Below are 21,644 nucleotides of genomic sequence, written 5' to 3' on the forward strand. Positions count from 1 at the left end.
CCGCCCCCCCTAAGCCTTTCCCTTTCTCCTCGCCAGGTCCTGCATCCTCAGCGAGGTGTCCACGCGGTCCCGCTCTAAGCTACCTTCGGGGAAGAACGTCCTCCTGCTGGGTGAGGAAGGCATCCCCATCCCCTCCTGCCTCACGCTCCTTGTGACCCTCTCTTGGGCCTCTGGGGAGGTGGCGGGGGGGGGTTGATGGTGGCAAGGTGCTGCTGGCTTAACCTGCTCGCTGCTTCCTCTCGCATGTTGTTTTTTTTGCTTCATTTTGGATATCTAATATCCAAAGGTGCTTTAGATAGCCTTCTCATGGTAGGTACCTCGCCATAATACCCTCGGTGGCCTTCCCCCACCCTACTTCCTTAGGTAGAGGGTGGTTTTTATTGTCTTTCTCCCCACGATGAGTGTTGACTTTGGGGGTGCCTGCGGGTCCCTCAGCCTTTTCTGCAACCTCCCCGGTTGGTGCAACCGGTGCTGGTGGCTGGTTGGTGTGTCATTCAAGCAGGAGAATTGCTTCCGTGGCCCGTACGGTATCAATGAGGGCTGCTCCCTGTTGGCCGGAGGGCGGGGAAGGCTGGCTGGGCGTGTTGGTTGTGTCCTGCCCACACGCACCCGGCTTCTCCGCGGCAATACCAGCAGCAGCATCGTTTACTGCCGCTGGCTTTCATTGTGTTATCTCCACCCAGTGCGTTAGTCCACCCTTGCGTTGGGCAAGGAGTAGGAGTTACGGAATGGGACTTTGATAGGGCGATAATGAGAGACCCAGCTGTTATTCACCGTTGAGGGAGAGAAGAAAAATTGTTAGGTCAAGCAACATTAAAAAACTTCATTGGGGAAGGGGAGAAATGGATGGTCTCAAATGTGTGTGTGCGTGTATACATATTATTGCTATTATTAGTAGTAGGGGGTTTTCCACCAGGGTGGTGGAGCACTGGAACAGGTTGCCCAGGGAGATGGTTGAGGCCCCTTCCCTGGAGATATTCAAGGAGAGGCTCGACGAGGCCCTGGGCAACCTGGTCTAGTTGGGGGTGTCCCTGCTGACTGCGGGGGAGTTGGACTAGATGACCTTTGGAGGTCCCTTCCGGCCTGGGCAATTCTATGATTCTATGATTCTTGGCTGAAACACTAGTAAATGCTATTACCAGTCAACAGTTTAATGAATCCCAGTGAATATATTTGTTAACTAGCTGCTTCTTCCCTCCTTTGTCAACCTCCCTGTCCTCAGAAAGAACAGTATGTTAGTATTTAGGAACATGGTTTAAATGTAGTGAAGATACTCACGTGGACTCTATGCACACTATGATTCTGTGTACTCTTGTAGTTTGTACTCTCTTGAGGTTTTTCAAGTTAGTTTCCCCCCCATAATTCTAAAGCAATCACTGTGACCCTTTTCTTCCTGTTTTGATAAGCTGAATAGTGGCTTAAAACTGACTATGAAAGAGAAAATCATGCAAGGATGATGGGATGGTCTAGTGAACTTACTAGCCTTTCATTTGTTGCTTTTTATGTTATATACTTAAGTATGATATTGAGATTGGAAGTTCTGTTGATACTAAAGAAAGGAAATATTTCATAAGGATTGACAGCTTTCTATGTGATATTTTAAAACTAAATTGGGTGATTGTCCTTGTTGAAGTTGGAAGATTCTTCTTTAAGCTGTGATCCCTGTCAAGAAGATTACACTCCTGCTTTTCCTCTCCGTAGTCAGGCAATCCTTAGTACTCAATAACTGGAGACTGTGCTTCCCTCATAACTAGAGAGGGCACCGTAGAATGTTTCCAAATGCTCATTCAGTTAATAATATTTAATCTTAGAATTTTTTTTTTTTACTGATACATTTTTTAAAAGATGTGCAGATTTGTAGAAGAAATTCTAGTTCTTTCTTAGGAATTGTGTTTTCTAGAAGGCCATGATCTAAGGAAAAAAAAAAAGTTTGGCATGTATTTAGGAAAAAGAGCATCAGATCTGAGGACCAGCCAATGAGGAACGTGGCCATGTTCTTTGTGAGAATACCTAATCCATGTATTACACTTTGCTGTTCATTGCAAGTCATGATGCTGCTCCTGAAGCATGCTCACGCAGGAAAAGGAGAGGTCTTACTGAGTCTGCCCAATACAGGATACGTATGTGAAGTTTTGTCCCTTCAGGTTCTTGAGCTGTGTGTTTGCAATTTCTCTGTTATCTTGTGTTTCTTCTACTTTTAAGCTTTGTTCCTTTAAATAGTTTTGTACTAACTTTTCTTGTTAATACAGATCACTTCTTGCCGTGACTATTTTCAGTTTCATCATTCTTTGAATACTTCCAAGCAGGAGATGTAAAGCTGACCGGGATCTTGATAATTTTCACTCATTTTGTGGTAGACAAATATTTGCAGTATATACAGTTGTATTGGTCAAAACTTCCTAGCTGAAACATGATATATAGTGAAGAATGCTTATTTTCAATACAAACTGCATTTAAGAAAAACCAAAATCCCCTAAACCTCTAACCCATTCCCTGCCCCCTCTCCCCCACCAAAAAAAAAAAAAAAAACAACCCACAGAAAAAAACACCAGATAAACCCACCACTTAGTGTTCTTTTGTTTGCTAGGGCAAGTTTTCTAATTTGCCTACAGCATTTATATTTTTTTAAACGTTGCATATACTTGTATGCCTAGTTTTTCTGGGAACCTGGCTATGTCTGGCATGCTAATTCTGCTATTTCAGTATTTAATTTTAGCTATGTTAGCATCTCACTTTTGAGAACCTGGAAAGCAGTTCAAGACATCACAGAAATAACTAAAGGAGATTGGAATACCAAATGTTAATCTCTAGATATGGCACATAGCTTTGTGAAGTGAAGGTTAACATATAATACTGGTAATTCTCTGCTCAAAATCAGCCAAAAAAATTAATTAACTTAAGTTTCACTTCTCCAAAATAATTTTACAGACATTTTTTCAATAACTATTTTTTTGTGTAGGCTTTAAACTTTGATTGGCACTGCATGTACCATAAAAGCATTTTTTCTGTTCTTGTACGAACAAATAGTAAAAATGCAAGCTTTCCTAAACTTTTCTGTAAGGCAAGTGTGCTCTGATTCCTAGGTAGTTCTGTCATGGTGACTATAGCTACCTCATTTAGCAAACTATACCAGCAGAAAATGTAACATGTTCCTGCTTTCTTAAGGAAATTGGGTGCTCTCAGTGACATTTCTAGCTACTTTTTGCAGATAGCCAAAGGCGTGTGGTTTTGTTGTTGTTGCTGGGGTTTTCTTCCTTTTTTTTTTTTTTTTTTTTTTGTCCCTCCTCAACTGTCTCTTCTGCTCACCTGTGTAATAAAAGGTAGCTCATCAGAGGAGATGCTTTTTGTTGAGCCTGTTGAGAAAACTGATGCTTATAACCGGGAGCTCTTGTCTTTATTTGCTTCCTGATATAATTATATCTGAACCAGCAAGTGGAATAGAGGGAGCAGCTAAGAAGTCACCATTGCAGGTTATGGACGGAATCCATAGGGCTATAGAATGTGTGAAGGCTTGGGTTCAGAAACCCAAACTCATAATTTATTCAGTAAACTGCAGCATGCATTCAAGCAGTAATGTTCAAAGCAAATCATTCCAGCGCGCACAAGAAAACAGGCTCCCAGCTTGTAAGTTAACTGAGTAGTTGCTTTCTATCTGGGCTTTGTATTTCATCCATTCCTCTGTCTCTGAAGCATAGTAGCTTCTTTGCCTGCAATTCTAATGATGTCAAACCACCCACTGACACATGTACACCTGCCTCCAAGTGTCTGGATAGCACACTTATGCTTCTACTGAATCACTAGCATTTTGGTTTTCTTTATGCATTTTATCCCACTTGATGATAAAGGTTTTACATTTAGTGGGCAGTGAGTGTTCAACTGCCTTGTGTCCACATTTTCTCTTTACCCCAGACATCTCACTTTGCAGGGCCAGGCCTGTTTGTTTGAATCTTTGAGCTCTGCTCCTGTCCAGTGGCTGTCAGGATGCTTGAGAAGAAGTTTCCACAGTCTACAGCTAATTTACAGGTACACTTTTCTGTGTGTACAGGTATTGGGAATGGCTGTTATTGTAGAAGAGGGTACATTTTGAAGAGCAGGGTTTTTTTGCTACTTTTTTTTAGCAGATCCATGCAATACAGTGAATTTCATTATTAAGTTCTGATACAGAAAATTGCCATAACAGTATATAAAATCAATATAAAATCTGCTTACATTTAAGTAAGCATTTATAATTACATTTAAATAACATTTTATAGTGTTGTACTCGACACTATAAAAATTACTTTTCTGCTTTATTTTTTCATATTCAAATAGTTGGAGGTTTTGATGTGATCATTACAGCCAAGTTTTGTTTCAGTCAGCAGAGCTATACTTCTAAAGTGTCAATTTTTTTTTTTGATGGGGCATTGACCTAGATAAAATTCTAATTGCTTATTTTGCACCTAAATTTTTTTAGAACTAAGTAGTATTTCTTCATAATGTCCTTCCTGCTCTAATACCTTTCCAAAAAGATGGAATTACATGGATGTTGTGTAGTAAAACTTACTTAGAACAGCACAGGAAGTTCTAAAATTCTTGAATTGCATTTATTTTAATTTCTCTCTGCTTTGCCAGAGGTGCTGCTGATTACTGGATCTATCTCTGAAATAGCTCCAAAGGTGAGGAACAGGGAAAGGAATTGTACTTCTGTGTTCTCCAGGCAGGTTAGTGGCAGGAGCACCAATAAAGATGTCCCTTTGATAGTAACACGGGATTGTTCTATTTTGGTAGTGAACCTGGGTAGAACACACTATATGCCTTACCACTGTGTTAAATGGGAAGATTTGCATTAGAGAAGTATCGTCTTAGTATTCACTGCAGAATTTCCTCAATATTTGGCTTTCTCTGACTGTGGGTTTCTCCAGGCACGAGTAACGCTGTTAGTGCCGTACCTGTTTCCACAGTCAGGCTATGTATTCTTGTGGTGCAGGACTTGACAAAAGGTGTGCTGGAACAGTGGTCTACAGTCTGCTTTTTATCATGTTGTAAAGCAGAAGTACAATTAAGGTGCTCCTCAGAAAAGTTATTTAATGTTTTAGTGCCACAAAGATACTAAATGAATCATACGTGAGGGGAACTACTTACCTGGTGGAGTAAAACAAACTTAGAGGAGTATAAGTTGGGTTTTTTTCCCAATGAGTAAATCACAATTTGGTGGCAAGTTATTTGAAGACTTGATATGACCTACTTACTGTGAACTTCTATGTTGTTTTGAGGGATTCCAGAGAAGGATCTTGTCAGTGTAATTAATTTTGTTCTTCATTTCTCTGAAAGTAAATTAAATTTGGCCTACTCTGATTATTTTCATCTTGTTCTGCAAAAGGAATTTTTCAGTTATTATAGTATGTGTATAGTATGTTTGTATGTGTAGTCTCTTGCACTAATATGTGGCTGTGGAAAAGGCAGGTATTAGCTTGTGAGAAGTATTTTATCATGAAAACAGCTATCGTACACATGCGCTTGGTTCTAGTAGGAAGAAGACTCTTATGTCTCCACTCCACTGTATTAGGATTCAGATACTCCACACGGTGTGGAATAGAGATCACTCTGTGATTCTGGGAAGGCATCTTTGCCCTGTTTGATAACTCAGATTTGGGTTTGGTGACTTCGTTCTATCATATGTAAATGAGGTGGGTTTTTTCTATTAACAAGCATCTGATATTTTATGTTGGAAATATTAGATGTTGTGAATTGTTCTACCCAGAAGCTGTCTTTTGCTTTGTAAAAAATATGCCTTTTGGGCTGGGGTGGCATGTGAGGGGTTAATTAGGACCATTATCTCTAGTTTTGCTTGGCCTTGAACATATTTTTTTAGAGATGAGTTGTATAATTCCCATACCAAGCTGAATTTTAATTGTTGCTTTTAAAAAGCAACCAAAAAACCTCCCTCAAGGAAGCAGTAGGATTATAGATTACATGCAATTAAGTGCATCCAGGGCTTTTCAAAGAGCCGTTGGAAAAAAATAATCAGATCCCTGGATGGAAGTGGGGCAGACCAACAACACTGATGACACAAAAGAAACATTCACCTCTTGCTCCTTTGCCTTGCGTATTATAAACACGCTTGACACTTTACAGAGGAGAAGCAATTTAAATAAACAGGACAGACATGAGTTTTGACTTGAGATAACACATTGATTGCTCTTCTGTGTACAGACCTCTGCGAGAAGTAAGAAGTGTCTTGGTTTGAGAAGTGAAAATCTACTTCTGCTTTCATTTTCAACTGAAAGAAATGTGGAAATAGCATGAATAGTAAATAGTCTTCATGTTAAAATGTTTAACTGAAAGTTTAGAGAAGCTCTGTAATAGAGAGCCCAAGTTCTGCCTAATGGGATAGTTTAAGGTTGAACAGCTGAAGTAGCAGTTTGTAGGTAAGTGCCTGTTTGCCTCCATCCACAGAAGGCGCTTCACTCACCTCATTGCCCATCCTTCCCATCGATGGGTGACTGTCCTGCTAAATTCTGTAGTGTAGCCTGGAGCAGTGAGGGGGGGGAGGCTGGGCAGGGGCTTGTTTGAGGGCTCCCCGTGTCTTGGTGGGTGGGTGGGTGTCATGGGACCCCGTTTGTGGCCGGAGCAGCACCTTGGACAGAGCCCAGCCCCGGGTGTGGGGCTCCCCAGAGGAGAGGGGCGCAGTGGGGTGGGGAGAACAGCTTTGGTTTAGTTGAGTATAAGGGCTTTCCATTTTGTTAACAAGATGGTGAAATACTGAGTGTAAGCAGATTGGTTTGGCTTTGTTTCAGCTGCTTCCTCGCCTGACTTTTCTGCAAAATTAAATCTGTCCCTCTTTTACTTGTGTTCGGCTTTGCTGTGTAGCGCTGCTTGCTACAGAAGCACCACTTCTGTTTCCTCACTGTAGTATTAATGTGTAAGTGTGGTTTGATGTAATGGAGAATGTTAGGTTTTTAGGATTTACTGTGTGAAATGAGGATCTTTTACGTTACTTGCAAAATAAGAATGCAAAGCGTTAACTTTGCAATGATCTACTTGATTTTTATTCTACCATGCAATTCTATATCAAGAATTGTGTGTTAGGAATGTTTTGCTTAGTGAGCTTACGTATCAACGTCAATTTTAAATTTGATTATCACACACTTAGAAATAAAGAAGAAGCTAAAGGATTTTCCACCTGAAAAATTTGGAGGGAAGAGGACCTTTTTGAAGGTGCATGAGGCTCTGTTTTATATATTGCTTCAGTAGCACTTTAAAAAATATATAATTCTGTTTCATAATATTACTATGCAATGATGTTAAAGTCTGAGGAATATGAAACTTCCTTTTTGTGTGAAACTAAGCAGCATTACTTTTTCGTATACTTTAGACATCCGGAGATGACAAAAACATAAATATGCTCCAATGTCTTGGGGTCTGTAATTTCAAATGCCATATAGTGTGTCCTTACTGCTTAAAAAAGCATATATACTTTTATATATGTCCCTTGTAGTACTTAATGCTAATTGCATTATTGTACGTTATCCATCAAACCTAAAATGGCTAATAGACTTTAATTTCCTCACAAATATTCGCCCACTCCACTGGTGGAGAGAAGCTTCTATACATACTGAAGGCATTACAATAAAATGTTTGAATTTTGAGAATTCTTAAAAGCTAGCATTGCATGCAGTAGAATTAATTTGCTAATGAGATTTATAACAACTGTTCAGGAGTTTTAGATAAGCACTGATTTAAGATCATTTTGTGCTTTGATAGTCTTGCTGAAGAGTAACTACCAAGTAAAATTATACTGCTGCTCTTTCCCAGCATAACTCAGTATATTCAAAGTGTGTTGACTTTTGTGTTTTACTTTGAAGACTTTAGGTTGGAAAAAATAAGTTAATAATAAGGATACAAATACATCTGCAGCTGTCACAATTTTAAAAGGTATATGCAACATACTAAAAATAGAAAGTAGGGGTAGATGGAACCTCAAGTCTTAGCAAGGCTGACCAAGGCAGTCATTTTTTCCTAACTTTTTATGAATTGTGTGGGCAAAAAGGAGGAAGTCCTTATGTCATATATGATGGTTCTGGTTTTACTTTGCAGCTTTTTCTATAATTTTGACTTTAATTTGGCTTAAATCTGTTGAGAACTCTAGATCTCCTGTAGAATAGGGCACATTTGGATAGGCAGCAATATTGCACCCTTGCGAGTGGGTCATCCTGTTTGTAGAGTAGTTGGTTTATGCATTGCTAATTGTTTTGGACCATTTGTCAGTATTGCTTCTCATCCTTTTCTCCAGATATTTTGGTTTGTATCATCTGCAAACAATTACCTGAGTAGTTAATGAAAGTAGTATCAATCTCTTCAAACTTCAGTGATGCATCATTCTGGCTTTCTAGTGAATGATGAGCGCTGCTCTCTGCATGCAGTAACTTGAATGATATAGTTACGTGTGTCAGTGACCCACCTACCTGATCTTGGTATTTTGAAATGGGTGGATATAAGGAGAAGGGAGTAGAGAATGTTCTTCACAGAACAGATTAAATTTAAGTAATTCTATGATGGAAGGCTGTATGCATGTGTCCAAAGGCACTAATTTTACATCAAATCAACTTGCCTTATGCTATATTGATAAAATTTCTTTCTGTGTAGTCTGAAGATAATTACTGGAAAACTTGAGAAGGGAAATAAAATTCCAGCTCTTATTTTGGCATAAGATACTCAACGGCATTGGACCTTAGATTACTGCAGGCATTTGGAAATATGGGGGTGGGAAGGAAATCAGAAAACATACAGCTATGATAAGTAAGGGGTTTGTGGGATGCATATTTCAAGTTTACCTATATTGTTTAGCATGAGCATTTTCAAACAATACATTTGCATAGATATTATCATTTGTGTAGGTATGTTTTACTTAAGTGTATCTTTTGTCATGTTCAGAACTTTTCATAACCACAGATGTTTCTTAGACCTTAACAAAAGTGTCTGCCATAAAAAACTGGCAGATATACTTTTGCAGAAGATACTAAACTTTCCCAATGCAAACAAATTGTAATCTTTATTGCCACTTATGTGAAACAAACTACTATGCGAGAAAACTTTCTCAGCTGTTCTGAGAAACTAGAAAAACTGTTAAGAGCAATTCCTCTTGAAAAGGAATAAGAGATTTTGTCCTACCTTTTGAGCCTTCTGCTAGCACAAATTAATTGAAGCTGCCTGTTCAAAAAGGTAAAATAACAGAATGAATCACACAAATTGTTGGCAAAAGTAACAGCAACTTCAGCAGCATAACATGTCAGTGCAGCAGCTCTTAATAAAGTCTCCCCAGTTATTTGTAGATGACAAATTTAAGAAGCTTGGTTAAGTACTTGGATGAGGGCAGAGGAGGAACTGTAATTTATCTCTGGCGACAAAGCTCGAATGCTTCGCTTCTTGGGCAGAATTTTTATTTACAAGAATATTCTTACAAGAAAATGAAAAGCTCAGTGTGTGAATAGAAAATACCTGTGCTTTGCAATATCTATTTAAAATTAGCTATAATTGTTTAGTTCGTTCGGTGCATCTTGATTTTGCTAGTTAAGGAACTAGGAAACAAACTCTTAAATGTTGAAAAAGTGAAAAATGAAGTTGTATCAGTTTAACTTCTCTATACCTAACCATAGATTAAACTTCACTTCTGGTCCTATTTTTCTCTCTTGCTTTTTTATTATTATCATTTTTTAAATGCCTTTTTGTTCCATTGTGTAGAATCCCCTGGCTACTTTGAGTAAATGTTCTTATGCTTTCTGGTAGCTTCTAGACTATTGGTGAAATCTGAAAATAAAGCTGAACTCTAAATTGAACGCTTCATGTGGTAATATTGGGAATTATATGTTGAGGAATTCAAAATCAGTCTATCAAATTATGATTTTTCTGCTCTGTTCTGTGGTTATATTTTTAGTCTTTTTAATGTAGCCATAATATTGTCTATAAGGTCGTGGTCAGTTCCCTTTAAAGGGAAAAACTTCATTACATTTAGAGGTCAAAATTACTGTCCTTGAACTTTTCTCTTTGCTATGTAGCTTAAAACGAGTGTTTATACTCTCACTGTATAGGAAAGACTTGGAGAAAAAATGTTCTGTTTGGCATAAAACTGATAGGGTACTTTTTAGTAACCTGTTTTTAATCTTAATTTTGTAACTTGTGAGTGAGTCCCAAGAATTGTTCAATGTCTAACTGTTATGTGACCATTGTACTGCCAAATTAAGAGTGGCAAAACTCCACTTCTTGTCCAAATTCAGCTTGATTACTCTTTCAAACTAGGAGTGAATGGATCTGGATTGCAGGCTTGTCACTGTGTGTGTACACACATCCACATGTATTGTAAGACAATGGGTTTACTATTTGTCACCTCTCTTTAAGATTTCTTTAGACATGTAACAGAAAAAAGATTGAAAGAAACGAACCCATAAAAGCTAAGGAAACAGATTTGCCTTACTGAGCCTGGTGGTGTGTGCTGTTTGATTATAAGAGTTCTAAATCCTATTCTTCTGACTGTAAGATGAGTTACTGTGACCTGAACTCTACTTTAGAAAGACTTTGTTACCACTTTGGTTGCAGTTGAAAGACTGAAATTGTTTGAGGTGTTTAACTACTCCTTTAAGTTATCTCTTTAAAGATAAGAGCCTGTTTCAGATGGGATAGTTAGTGGAATAGTGCGTTTATCAATAACTAGAAATAAGATTTGAAACTGAGGCATGCACTTTGAACAGATGGATGAGTTGGGCAAAGTCTGTTATATTTCAAAACTGTAACGAGCTCAGTCACCCTGTTAGTATATGGTTTCCTTCTTGCCCCAGGTGGTTTTTAATATGCAATTGTGATTAAAGATTGAGTGGTATCTAACTTCTGTCTCTCCAGGTGAAGATGGAGCAGGTAAAACTAGCTTAATAGGAAAAATTCAAGGAATAGAGGAATACAAAAAAGGAAGAGGAATGGAGTATTTGTATTTAAATGTGCATGATGAAGATCGAGATGGTAAGTTTTTCTATCTAATAGTATCTTAAACCAATTTGAAAGCAATGGCTCAATAGAGTGATATTTGGCATGACAGTGGGATGTTTTGCTTTCTTTGTAACTTGCAGGAGTCCAGCTTAGGCCATGAGTGATTTGTATCAAGAGGAAGTTTGTCAGTGTAATTCCCTTAGTAGATACCATCAATGACCGCTGAAGTGGTATAGGAGGGGAACTAGTCAAAAGAAAAGGCTGAAAAGAGTGGGGAAGCAGTCTTAGCTGCAACATTCTGAATGGACTGTAGGCAAAAGTGCCTTCCTCAGGCAGAGAGGAAGAGATGCCCAGGCTCTTATCTTGCATCTCAATTATTGTAGCAAATATTTATCTCTTTGAACATACAGAGAAGCCTTTGTCGTGGGGGTATCAGAATCTGTAAGATTATGTATGATGTATTGATGTGCATAATGCTAAAGGAGATTTTAAAAACAAACAACGACAACAAAAAACCCACCAACCCAAAAATTTGAAGGAAGGAGAAAGTAAGTAGAAGCTGTGTTTCAGCTGGCTTGAGTTCTAGCTTATGGCTAGAAAGTAAAAAACATGTTTAAGATCCAGACCCCAAATACCTGCAGCTATGGAATGGATAATTGCTTATATAAGGGGGAACAAGGGAAGGACCACGAGCAGGCACTGTAGAGGTGTAATGAATTAGTCTGTTTGCATGGTGATTGTCCTTTTGCAAAATCTGAAGAATAACTCTTACCTGCTAAGTCCATCTAAATAATTAAAATTTTGCGGTTCTGCTCCAGTTTTCTGAAGGGCCAAGGCACATTCTGTTCTTTAAGAGTTATATAGGCATATCACATTGGAGTTTTGAAGGGGAGATGGCAGTCCTTGAGAGCTGAGCAGACCAAGGGCTGAGAAGGGATGGCTGAATTCACCCAATTTCACCCTTCCAAGTTGCATTTTGAAGAAAACATTTTCCCTCTCGAAAATAGTGAACATTATCTTTTGAAATGTTGAGTGCTATCTCTAGATTCTCACTTTCAGGTAATGTATTTCACATCTTCAGTTATCAGCCATTAAACATGAGGGTTTGGAAGAGAAAAGCTGCAGTTTGCTGTCTTGTTATGTATGTTTGACTGATAAGACATGTCATCTTTCTTCCTTGTATTTTACACATCTAAAGAAGACTTAGTAGCCATTATGTAGTAGACTGTTTAAAGTAAGTCTCTAAATGTTTTTCTTTTTTTTGTAGACCAAACAAGATGTAATGTATGGATTTTGGATGGTGACTTGTATCACAAAGGTCTTCTTAAATTTGCGATGGAGGCAAGCTCTCTAAAGGACACTCTAATTATGTTGGTAGTAGACATGTCTAGGCCTTGGACTGCACTGGATTCTTTACAAAAATGGGCAAGTGTTGTAAGAGAACATATTGACAAGTTAAAAATTCCTCCTGAAGAAATGAAAGAAATGGAACAAAAGTGTGAGTATTCTGCAAATACGTAAGAACCCCTTTTAATCAAATATGCTTAATGCTTTCTGCACCATTTAATCTCTCCATTGCAGTCTTTTTCATTCTTTAAAAATGTTATTTAAAATAAGGAGCTATCAAGCAAGTCTAGCTTCAGATAAGTCTCAAGTAGCTATTTGAAAAATGCTAGTATTTCTTTCTAACAGAAGTACCTTTTGGTGGGGGAAGGAGCTTCCTGCAGCAAACACAGCTGGGTTGAATTTACAATCCTGCTTCTTATGGATTTTTCTGGATAAGATTCTCCCAAGTGAAAAATCTTATAGGCTTTCTGGTTTTAATTTTATTTATTTAAAGGCAAATCACTGCATCAGCTTCTTAACAGTTCCTGTAATTAGCCAGTCTAGAGAATTTGGGACCTGTTCTCTGCCTGCCAAAAGCGTAAATGTTGAAAGGATTCATGACAGCATGGTAATGTCTGCACCCTTTCTACTTGAAGAGTTTTATCATTATTATTATTATTGACACTAATGCAGGTATAAGTTTGTTTTGGCATAGTTATGATATAGCTCTATTGGTGCCTTGTTTTTTTAGTTTAAACATGCAGAACACAAAGATTTTGCAGTATTGCTTAAACTGAGTGAACTCACTAATGTCAGAGCTCCGTACTGCTTTTGGGGAGCCGCTGTGTTTCCCTTGGGGTACCAAAACATGAGGCTCTCACATTCATTTCCCAATTAATTACTACATGGAAGAGCATTTGGGAAAGCTGTTCATTAAGATCAAATAGCTTAATTACACTTTGTTTATAAGTCTGAAGCTGCTCTTTGGAACCGGTACGTTCTTAAGCAACTGACTACCAGATTGCTGAGGAGCTTTTTCAGAAATGCAGGCTGTAGCCACGCTGTGATAAAGTAGCCCCTGAGGTGACAGTTATAGATACTCTGGGTGAGAGAAGTTGGTTGTTTTGAGAGAGATTCTTCTAAGGGAAGCATCATCCTTGAGAATCATATCTTCCACAACAAGAACTTGTTTAGGAGGGAGGAGCTGAGCTCTCTTGGGTGTGGTTTTTGGTTTGGTTTGGTTTTGAGGTTGGCGTTACCGTGTGTGTATGCGTGTGTGTATATTAAACAACTGCCCAAACAGTTTCAGGGTAGGATTTTACTGGCTGGAAGGACACAATACGTCTGTTATCAAAAATGTGTAGGCTGATAGTTTTGCTTTTTTACTGACTGAGTGAACAGAATAGTGAAACTCTATAAAATCCAGAAAATTTAAGTGAAGCGAGTCAAGAAAAGCAGCTGCTTATTAAAAGTTTTATCTGCTCTCTTGTTCTTTTATCATCTGGTCTAATTGTTACAGGTACTGATGGTCTGCCTGTTGGGTATAATAGAAGCCCTGGACACAATCCAGATATTGCTGGAAGCTGCATTTGTTTTGAACCTCCTGTGATGTGACTTCATGCATTGCTAGGCGGGCAGCAGCTTGACGCTGCCAAAAGGAGGAGGGGAGGAATCTTGCTTGCCTGACTTCTGGCTATCTGGTTCTAATTTATTCTTCTGTCAGACTCAATGCTCCTGTGAGCTGATTTAACTTGCTAACAGGACTGAAATCTACTGAGGGTTTGTGTGGAGGTGTGCTGCTGTGTTTGTCTTCCAGGTCTTGCAAAGGCAGACCCTGTGAGGACTAAAACTGGTGTGGGAAGGCATTAAGCACAGCAGCTGTGTGTGAAGGGCTAGAATAGCTTTTCTTGCCACTGAATTCAGCTGTGTCTAATGAGGATGCACAGCAGCTCTGTGTGAAGGGCTAGAATAGCTGCTCTTGCCACTGAATTCAGCTGTGTCTAATGAAGCCTTGGGGCCTGGTCACTTGAATCGTGTCTCTAAGGAAGGCCTGAGATTGTATTCCACAGTGTTGAGCCATGATATACTACATCAGTCCTCCTCCTTACTGTTTCCTGTACTTTGCATAAAGATTAGTATGTCTTAATCATACAACAGGAATTTTAGGAAACCACTGGAGGACTTCTAGCACTGAAATAGCGTGATTTTTATTTTAGCATGCAATTATCTCAGAATAAGACAGAAAGCTGTGTAGAAAAGACTCCCTTTAGTGGCTGATGTATCTTAGCGAGAACTCTGGGTTTAAAACACGGGCAATTTGGGAGGCTCTCAGAAGCTCTCAGACCAGACTGAAGTAGCAACATTCCCTGAATGACAGCCTGAGTTTGCTGTTATAGTAGGGATGATAATTTGTGCATGTGCTTTTTGTTGTTGTGAACTCCAAGATCTGTAGAAAAGTTGAATAATCTTGGCCTAATACATCTCTCTCGTTTGTTGTTTGTTTTTGTTTTGTTTTTTTTCTCTAGGGTGTTGAATTAAGTCTTGCTTCAACTAATGCTTTTCTAGGTATAAACTGAGAGGGTTTCAATCAGTTTAGTGAAGGTAGGGGTGGATTAACATAAATCAGGACAATGCAGTGAGAATGTACTGGAGTAGTAAGCTGCTTGTGTGCATGATTCAGCTAAATTGTCTTGCTGCCTGATTTTTGGCTGAATCAGGATGTTACTCATGGAAGAGTAATCAGTGGTGGGTTTTGGTAGAATCCTGTTTCTGCTGTGTGAAACAAGACATGTGATATGAAAGGTACAGATATTTTATGCTGGATACTGCATTCCTGAATGTGGGAATAGTGACTGTGCAGAGGCCTGAGTGTATTGGAAGCTGACAAGAGAGTTATGCTCATAACTTTAATTTTTCTAATTCATGTTGTATTCTGACTTGCCCTCCTTGCTAAATTTTAAAGTAGTATCTGATCTATTGTAAAAGCATACAAAATATTTAATATGCTATTAACTAATTGTAAAGGTAGTTAATAACTAATGTTTGTGTTTTCTATTCTTTTTGCTTATTACTACTGTAGATTCACTGTACAGAGAGAGAAGTGTGGACAAAGGGGTTTTAGGTAAAACCTGGTATATAGTAGCAGCTGAGCAATATGTGGAAGGCTTAATTCTGTTTAACAAACTGTTCCATTAATTTTGCCAAGAAGAATGCAAGGAAACTTGTACCCTTTAGGAAACATATCAAGCAATAATAGTTAATAGCAACTGCCTAGTGGTTCCACAATGATAAAACAAAAATGGTTTAATGTTGTCCTTCTGGATGGTTTTATCTGGTCATGTTCTTCTGGCTGCTGCTCAAGCAGATCTCAAACTCAGTAGTTCTGTCTTGTGCTGCACAGAGCAAACAAATAGCCAGCACTTGGTGCATGCTCAATTTTTTTTCAAAATAAAGAAGCAGAAGTACTATACAGTCAACAGTGCTAGAGATCGATGGCAATGGAAATCATTGTTGCAATAATAAAGTAGCTGATCTTTTAATGTAACTCTTTTTACTTTCAGTGGTAAGAGACTTCCAGGAATATATAGAACCAGGCGAGGATTTTCCAGCTTCTCCACAGAGAAGAAATACTTCATTACAGGAAGACAAAGATGACAGTGTGATTTTACCCCTGGGTGCAGATACACTAACATGTAACTTAGGCATTCCAGTAGTAGTAGTTTGTACAAAGGTTTGTTTCATGTTTCAGGTTTTTTTAATGTATTTTATTTAAGCAACTCTGTCAATTGTGGATTTGGGGTGGGGAAGCACATGGTTCTTCAGTCATTCTGAGTACCTTAGTTAAGAATTCTTTACAAATGATTAAATGTTGGAGGTTGGTTATTTTTTGGAAGCCCTATAATTGCATGTAATCTGGGAGTAGTTTTTTCTTAAGTTCTACCAGTTTTCAAGGAATTGAGGAATACCTCAGACCTGGTTTTGTTCACAGAAGCGAGCCAGTCAGTAAGCAACTAGAATTCTCCTTAATCTCCACAGCTGTCCTTATTCTATAAATAGTGTTTTGATAGGGTTTGGGTTTTTAAATATTTCTGATCTTTTTACAAAGGTGAATATATATGAGGGTTCTAGTTAGTAAAGTGCTGCCCCATTAACTTTCCTCAATTCTTGGGGTATTTCTGTGATCTGTTTTGGTTTCTGTTGAATGTGTAACCATATTACTAGTTTAAAGAAAAAGTGGTATGGTTCTCTTGTGGCTTCTTTGGGGATATTTTTATTTTCTTTTTTTCCCTTTGGCTCTTCGGTTCTCATTGGCATTAAGCATACTGCATCTGCAGCCTCTGCTGGCCCACAGTGAAAGAATAAACTTTTTGATGCATAAGCTGTTCCTTCACTGGGAAGCTAATTCTCTCATTTGAAAAGCACCTTTTTTCTCTCACCTGCTGGCTCTCCACTATTCCTCTCTCCCACACCGTGCTGCCCTTCCTCTGCCCTTTTTTTTTTTTTCTGCTTCCACATCTCTTGCTTTTGTCTCCCTTTGCAAAGGGCTAGTTAGTATCTGAATAAAAAAAATACTATTTCCTGTAATACCAGTGTGTGTCAAAAAAAAAACACAAACAAGAAAGCCACCACAGTTGTGCAGAAAATGGCAGTGTCATTCAGTGGGTCAGTCTTCAACAGAGACTTCGAGTTTTTGTTGGGGACATGGAGTGGGTGAATGTAAAATGTCAGTTTAACTCTCAAGTTAGTGCTGACCACGCTACATACACATCAAATTATATATTATTAAAAAGAGACATTTTGTTCAATTGCACTTCTAAACTATCTCAGCAAGTTTTTGTTTTTCTCTGTATCACCCACCCTTCTCCATTCCCCTTGACCAGTTGTGAACTGGATGTGTAGCAGCGCTGCTATTTCAACAGCTAACTGAAAGCAGTGTATTAATTTTGTGTTTATCTTGACAGTGTGATGCCATCAGTGTTCTGGAAAAAGAGCATGACTACAGAGATGAACACTTCGACTTCATTCAGTCACATATCAGACGGTTTTGCTTACAGTGTATCCTTTAACACATCATAAAGATGATAATGACTCAATTAAATCTTTGCATTAATTAAGACTAGGTTAAAAAAATATTTGCATCTGTATCAAAGTAGTATGCAACTCCTCTACTGTAGCTGGCAGTCTGCTTCAGCTACCCCCTGAGACAATGTTGACTTAAACTTATTTATTTCTTTTTACCGAGCTGCAAGGGTCTAGCATGTCCCCTTACCATGAATTTCTTTACTTGCCTTTATTTCCATATTTAGGAGTCAGTTTGGAAATCGGCACATCTTGGCTGACAAGATCCCTGAAATAACAACAACAAGATAATTCATTTAAGTATGATCATGCTTCAGATGCACATAAGGCATGTTATTCTTTTTGATGCAGTCTCTTCAGTGTGCAATAATACCCCAGGATGAGGTGATGAGGGAAGGAGAGAAGCGTGAATTGCTGAAGGAAAGTTCCACTGGCTTCTCTTGTCTCGGTACAGAGATGATGCATATAAGATGCTGCTGTGCGACAAACTTCTTAAATAAAGAATGAAAAAAAAATCTTCATTTTTTTAAAGAGCATAAATAGTTTAGTGTTATTTAGTCAGCTAGATGTGCTGAAATCTAGGTTTCAGATGCCAGTCATACTACATTGTGTCATCATCATTTATGCTGTGGTAAAGGGAAGTTTAAATGCTGCTGGAGAGACAGCAGTTAGCAGTTGGAAAAATCGGTTCAAAAACTTGAGACCTCAGCTGAGTACCAAGATGGCACTTCCTTCAAAAGGCTTTCAAGACCTAACTTTTCAAAATGGAATTATGGGCAATTGTAATAAGTCTTGTGGATGGAGGAACACTGCAAAAGATCAGTAGGAATTAGTCTGTGATCATATATGCCATGTGCAACTTGGAATTCTATTCTAAACTTCATTGAATGGGAATCGGGTCCCATTATATAACTTTCTTTAGGAGTTTGAATTGCATGCATGTAGAAATAAATTAGGGGGGTTGGCACTTTTATAATCCCAAAGCAAAAATTACTCAAAACTTCTCTGGCTGCTTTTATTAGTCCTGTGCACAAACTCTGTTAGTTTGATACTGACCCATGCTGGAATACCAAGCACTCTCGTGGGCTTTTAGTGACTGACACACAGCACAACTCATTTGCCTTCATTTCATTCAAAAGCAGATCACTGTATAATATAAGAGCTTGTTCCCCTAATTTAAAAACCCAGGTGGAAGTGGAAGATCTTTGTCATTTTTTGAAGCCACTAGTGTTAATACTGTAGTGCCTGTGGTGCAGGATGGGATAATGACAAGATATAAGGCTATGGCATGAAAACTTTTGTTTGCTAAAAGCAGAAGACAGTTTTGGAGGCCTTATAGTGAAACTGTTGGTATTGTGGGCTTTGAAAGTGAGAAGAGCCTGTACTTGACTCTAAAAGCAATAGCTGAGTTGGCCTAAAGCAAATGCAGAAAGACAGAGTTAAATTACTGAATTTGTTTCAAAAATTAAGTGTTGGAAGTTGTTTGACCTATTTGATTTTTGAGTTTGTATTCCCCCTCTAAAATCTACAAAGAAGATAACCTGATTTTAGTATCTCTTACTAGCCACTAAACTGAGTTTTCTTTAACAAGTTTATTCAGATGGGGCAGCACTTATTTACACTTCAGTAAAGGAGAACAAAAACATTGATTTAGTGTATAAATATATAGTCCAGAAGTTGTATGGATTTCCTTTCAACGTTCCAGCTGTTGTTGTGGAAAAAGATGCAGTATTTATGTAAGTAACCTGCATTATTATGTATTATTATGGCTACAAAATGTATTTGTGCAAGACCTTAAACAGCATTCAGAGCCTTTTTTGTTTATGCTTCCTATAGTTCCACTGTAACATTCTCATTGGAGTTTGAGTGCCAGTGGATTGAAATTACAAATGCTCATTGCCCCAAAGAGAAATGTTAAACCCAGAGATTTTGCTCTTTATTACAGCAAACCAGTCTCAAACTGGTTGTACTAATCAATAACTTGCTTGTATGGGGGAACGAGAGCTATGACAACTTTCCTGGCTTTCAGTTCTGTGCAGTTTGGGATTGCATAAAAGAATAATCTGAAGTAACGATAGAATTTAAAGCCAAATAATCCTTTATCTAGTCCTGCAGGTTGGGATAATGACAAGAAGATAGGAATATTGCATGAGAACTTTCAGACACTAAAAGCAGAAGACAGTTTTGAAGATATCATAATAAAGCCACCTGTCAGAAAGGTAAAATAAGATGTTTTGGCATTCAACTTCTCACCTATTTATTTACCTGTCAGTTTTTTGAGTCTCTTTCTTTGAGACTTTGCTTCCAGTTTATTATAAGAGCGTGATAAACTGTGTGGCTTTTCTTTCGTTTTTTTTATTCTGTTTTTAAAGTTATTCTTTAGTCATCAAAAATCATTATGTATTTTTGCACTGTATAGCTCTTTTCCAGCTTCTGCTGTGTTTTTTTTTCCCTGCTGCTGTTACATTGTTCAAGACCATGAATAAACCTGTATTGCTTTTAATATATACTTGGCATTGAAAAATCTAAGAGTTGTTTAACTGTTGGTAGGTTTGGTTAGTATTTTTTAAGAACACTCCATTTTGCTTAGAGTGGCTCATAACTTCATAATGCTTTCTGTTTCTATTGGAGTATTTAAAATAAGAAAGCTTGAGTCAGTGTAAACTAGTGAAAACAGGTTCTACATATATTCAGGATATTTTTCTCTCTCATGCTATTTTACAAAAGACTTTGGCAGAGCTACCTGAAAACGTATGTGAGGCTGTTGAACAAAATACCAACAGCAGTGGACCCCATGCGTACAGAAGTTACTGAAGGCATATTTCTATGCCTTTTTATAATAAAGCTCAGAATTTGGGATGAATCCTATTTCCAAGTGTGACTTATTTTAGCTGAGAAAAACTGATACTATGTCCTTTCTGCTGTCAGTGTTTCTGACTGATCCTGAGAGCCCTGAACATGCCTTGTAACTGTTCACTTAATTCCTCTCTTACTGAACACTTTAATAAACTCTTTAGTGGATCTTCCTACAAGTACACGTAGAGACTTAGGGCTGCCAGGTCAAAGGAGTTAATGATACTTCTGTTTCACTTCTAATTAACTTAGCTTAAATGGAATAATGAGGTGGCAGTCTTAAATACAGAAAACGTGGTCTACAGTCAACATAGTATTTTACACATTTACTTCACTATCGAATTGGTCATAGTCACCAGGACATATAAAAGGAAATACGTTACTTTCTTTTAGTCAAAATGGTGTTAATGTTTTTGTATTGCAGTTTGTTCATGAAAAAGAAATTGTGGCAGAAGATGATCAAGTGTTTCTTATGAAGCAGCAGGTAATTTTCTGTCTATAAAACAAGCAGTCAGTTATTTCATTTAACAACATTATCTACAAGCATTTGGGGTTGTATTCTTGGTCGCTGTAATATCTAACACTACATGGGTTTGTTTGTTTTTTGCAGTCACAGCTGGCGAAACAACCACCTACTGCTGCAGGAAGGCCAGTGGTTAGTAATAAAAATTTCAAATATCATCACATGAAAATGTTTTATTTTCATATATTTAGAGGGTTGCTTGGTGGGGTTTTTTTGCACTATCAAATATTATTTGATCTATTTTTTTTAAATTGTTTAGTATTTAAGTCTACATCATATACTGCTCTAAAGTTACGATACTTCTTCCCAGCTAGCCATGACAGCTTTTCTTGACAGCAGGGCTAAATGCCATGGCTTTACTTCTCATATGTTAGAATGCACCTAAGCAGTTAGTTGGCTCCCCTTTCTGTCCCAAGAGTGCCAGAAGCAGACAATGCTGGCTGAATTGCCTTGGTGAGTTTTATATCCTAAATTTGGAGCTACCTCTCTAGGAATACTAAGACCCTGGCATAAAATTAACATCAAATGAAAACTATGACATCATCTAAATTTAAAATACAAATAAAATAACTGTAAAATAACACAAGTTTAGTGAGGAGCATGTGACCTTTTTTAAAGCTTTGCCTCTTTAAATGAACTGCAAACATGACTTGTTATCCTTGAAGTAATGAGTAACACTCTTTCTCTTGGGCTGCATTTAGTCCTTTCTACAGTCTTGGTGGCATGTTGTCTTTCCAAGAAATTCAGTGTAGTTCCTCTATGATCTAATCAGTGCAGTTTTCATTATGGTCAGAGGAACTACAGAGTAACAGATGGATTTTCAAGTTTCTCACTGGGATAAAATGAAAAGCTTCACTAGTGCTTTAATTGCACTAAAGTTAATATTTTTAAGAACGTTATTGAAGTG

At 38.0% G+C, this 21,644-nt stretch overlaps 1 protein-coding gene across 1 annotated transcript in view; it reads left to right on the forward strand.

Moving 5' to 3' along the window:
* Window positions 1–27: 27 nt before the first annotated feature.
* The window catches only part of DYNC1LI1 (dynein, cytoplasmic 1, light intermediate chain 1), a 27,796-nt gene continuing 6,179 nt past the window's right edge, over window positions 28–21,644 (forward strand). The window contains exons 1-9 of the mRNA XM_014937707.1: window positions 28–110; window positions 10,873–10,989; window positions 12,224–12,454; window positions 15,843–16,012; window positions 17,244–17,337; window positions 18,962–19,097; window positions 19,469–19,580; window positions 20,639–20,698; window positions 20,825–20,869. Coding sequence (XP_014793193.1) covers window positions 10,947–10,989; window positions 12,224–12,454; window positions 15,843–16,012; window positions 17,244–17,337; window positions 18,962–19,097; window positions 19,469–19,580; window positions 20,639–20,698; window positions 20,825–20,869 — 891 coding nt within the window. The 5' untranslated portion in view covers window positions 28–110; window positions 10,873–10,946. The remainder of the gene's footprint in view (window positions 111–10,872; window positions 10,990–12,223; window positions 12,455–15,842; window positions 16,013–17,243; window positions 17,338–18,961; window positions 19,098–19,468; window positions 19,581–20,638; window positions 20,699–20,824; window positions 20,870–21,644) is intronic.

Source organism: Calidris pugnax, unplaced genomic scaffold (assembly GCF_001431845.1).
Source record: "Calidris pugnax isolate Ruff unplaced genomic scaffold, ASM143184v1 scaffold11, whole genome shotgun sequence".
In the NCBI taxonomy this organism is placed as follows: domain Eukaryota; kingdom Metazoa; phylum Chordata; class Aves; order Charadriiformes; family Scolopacidae; genus Calidris; species Calidris pugnax.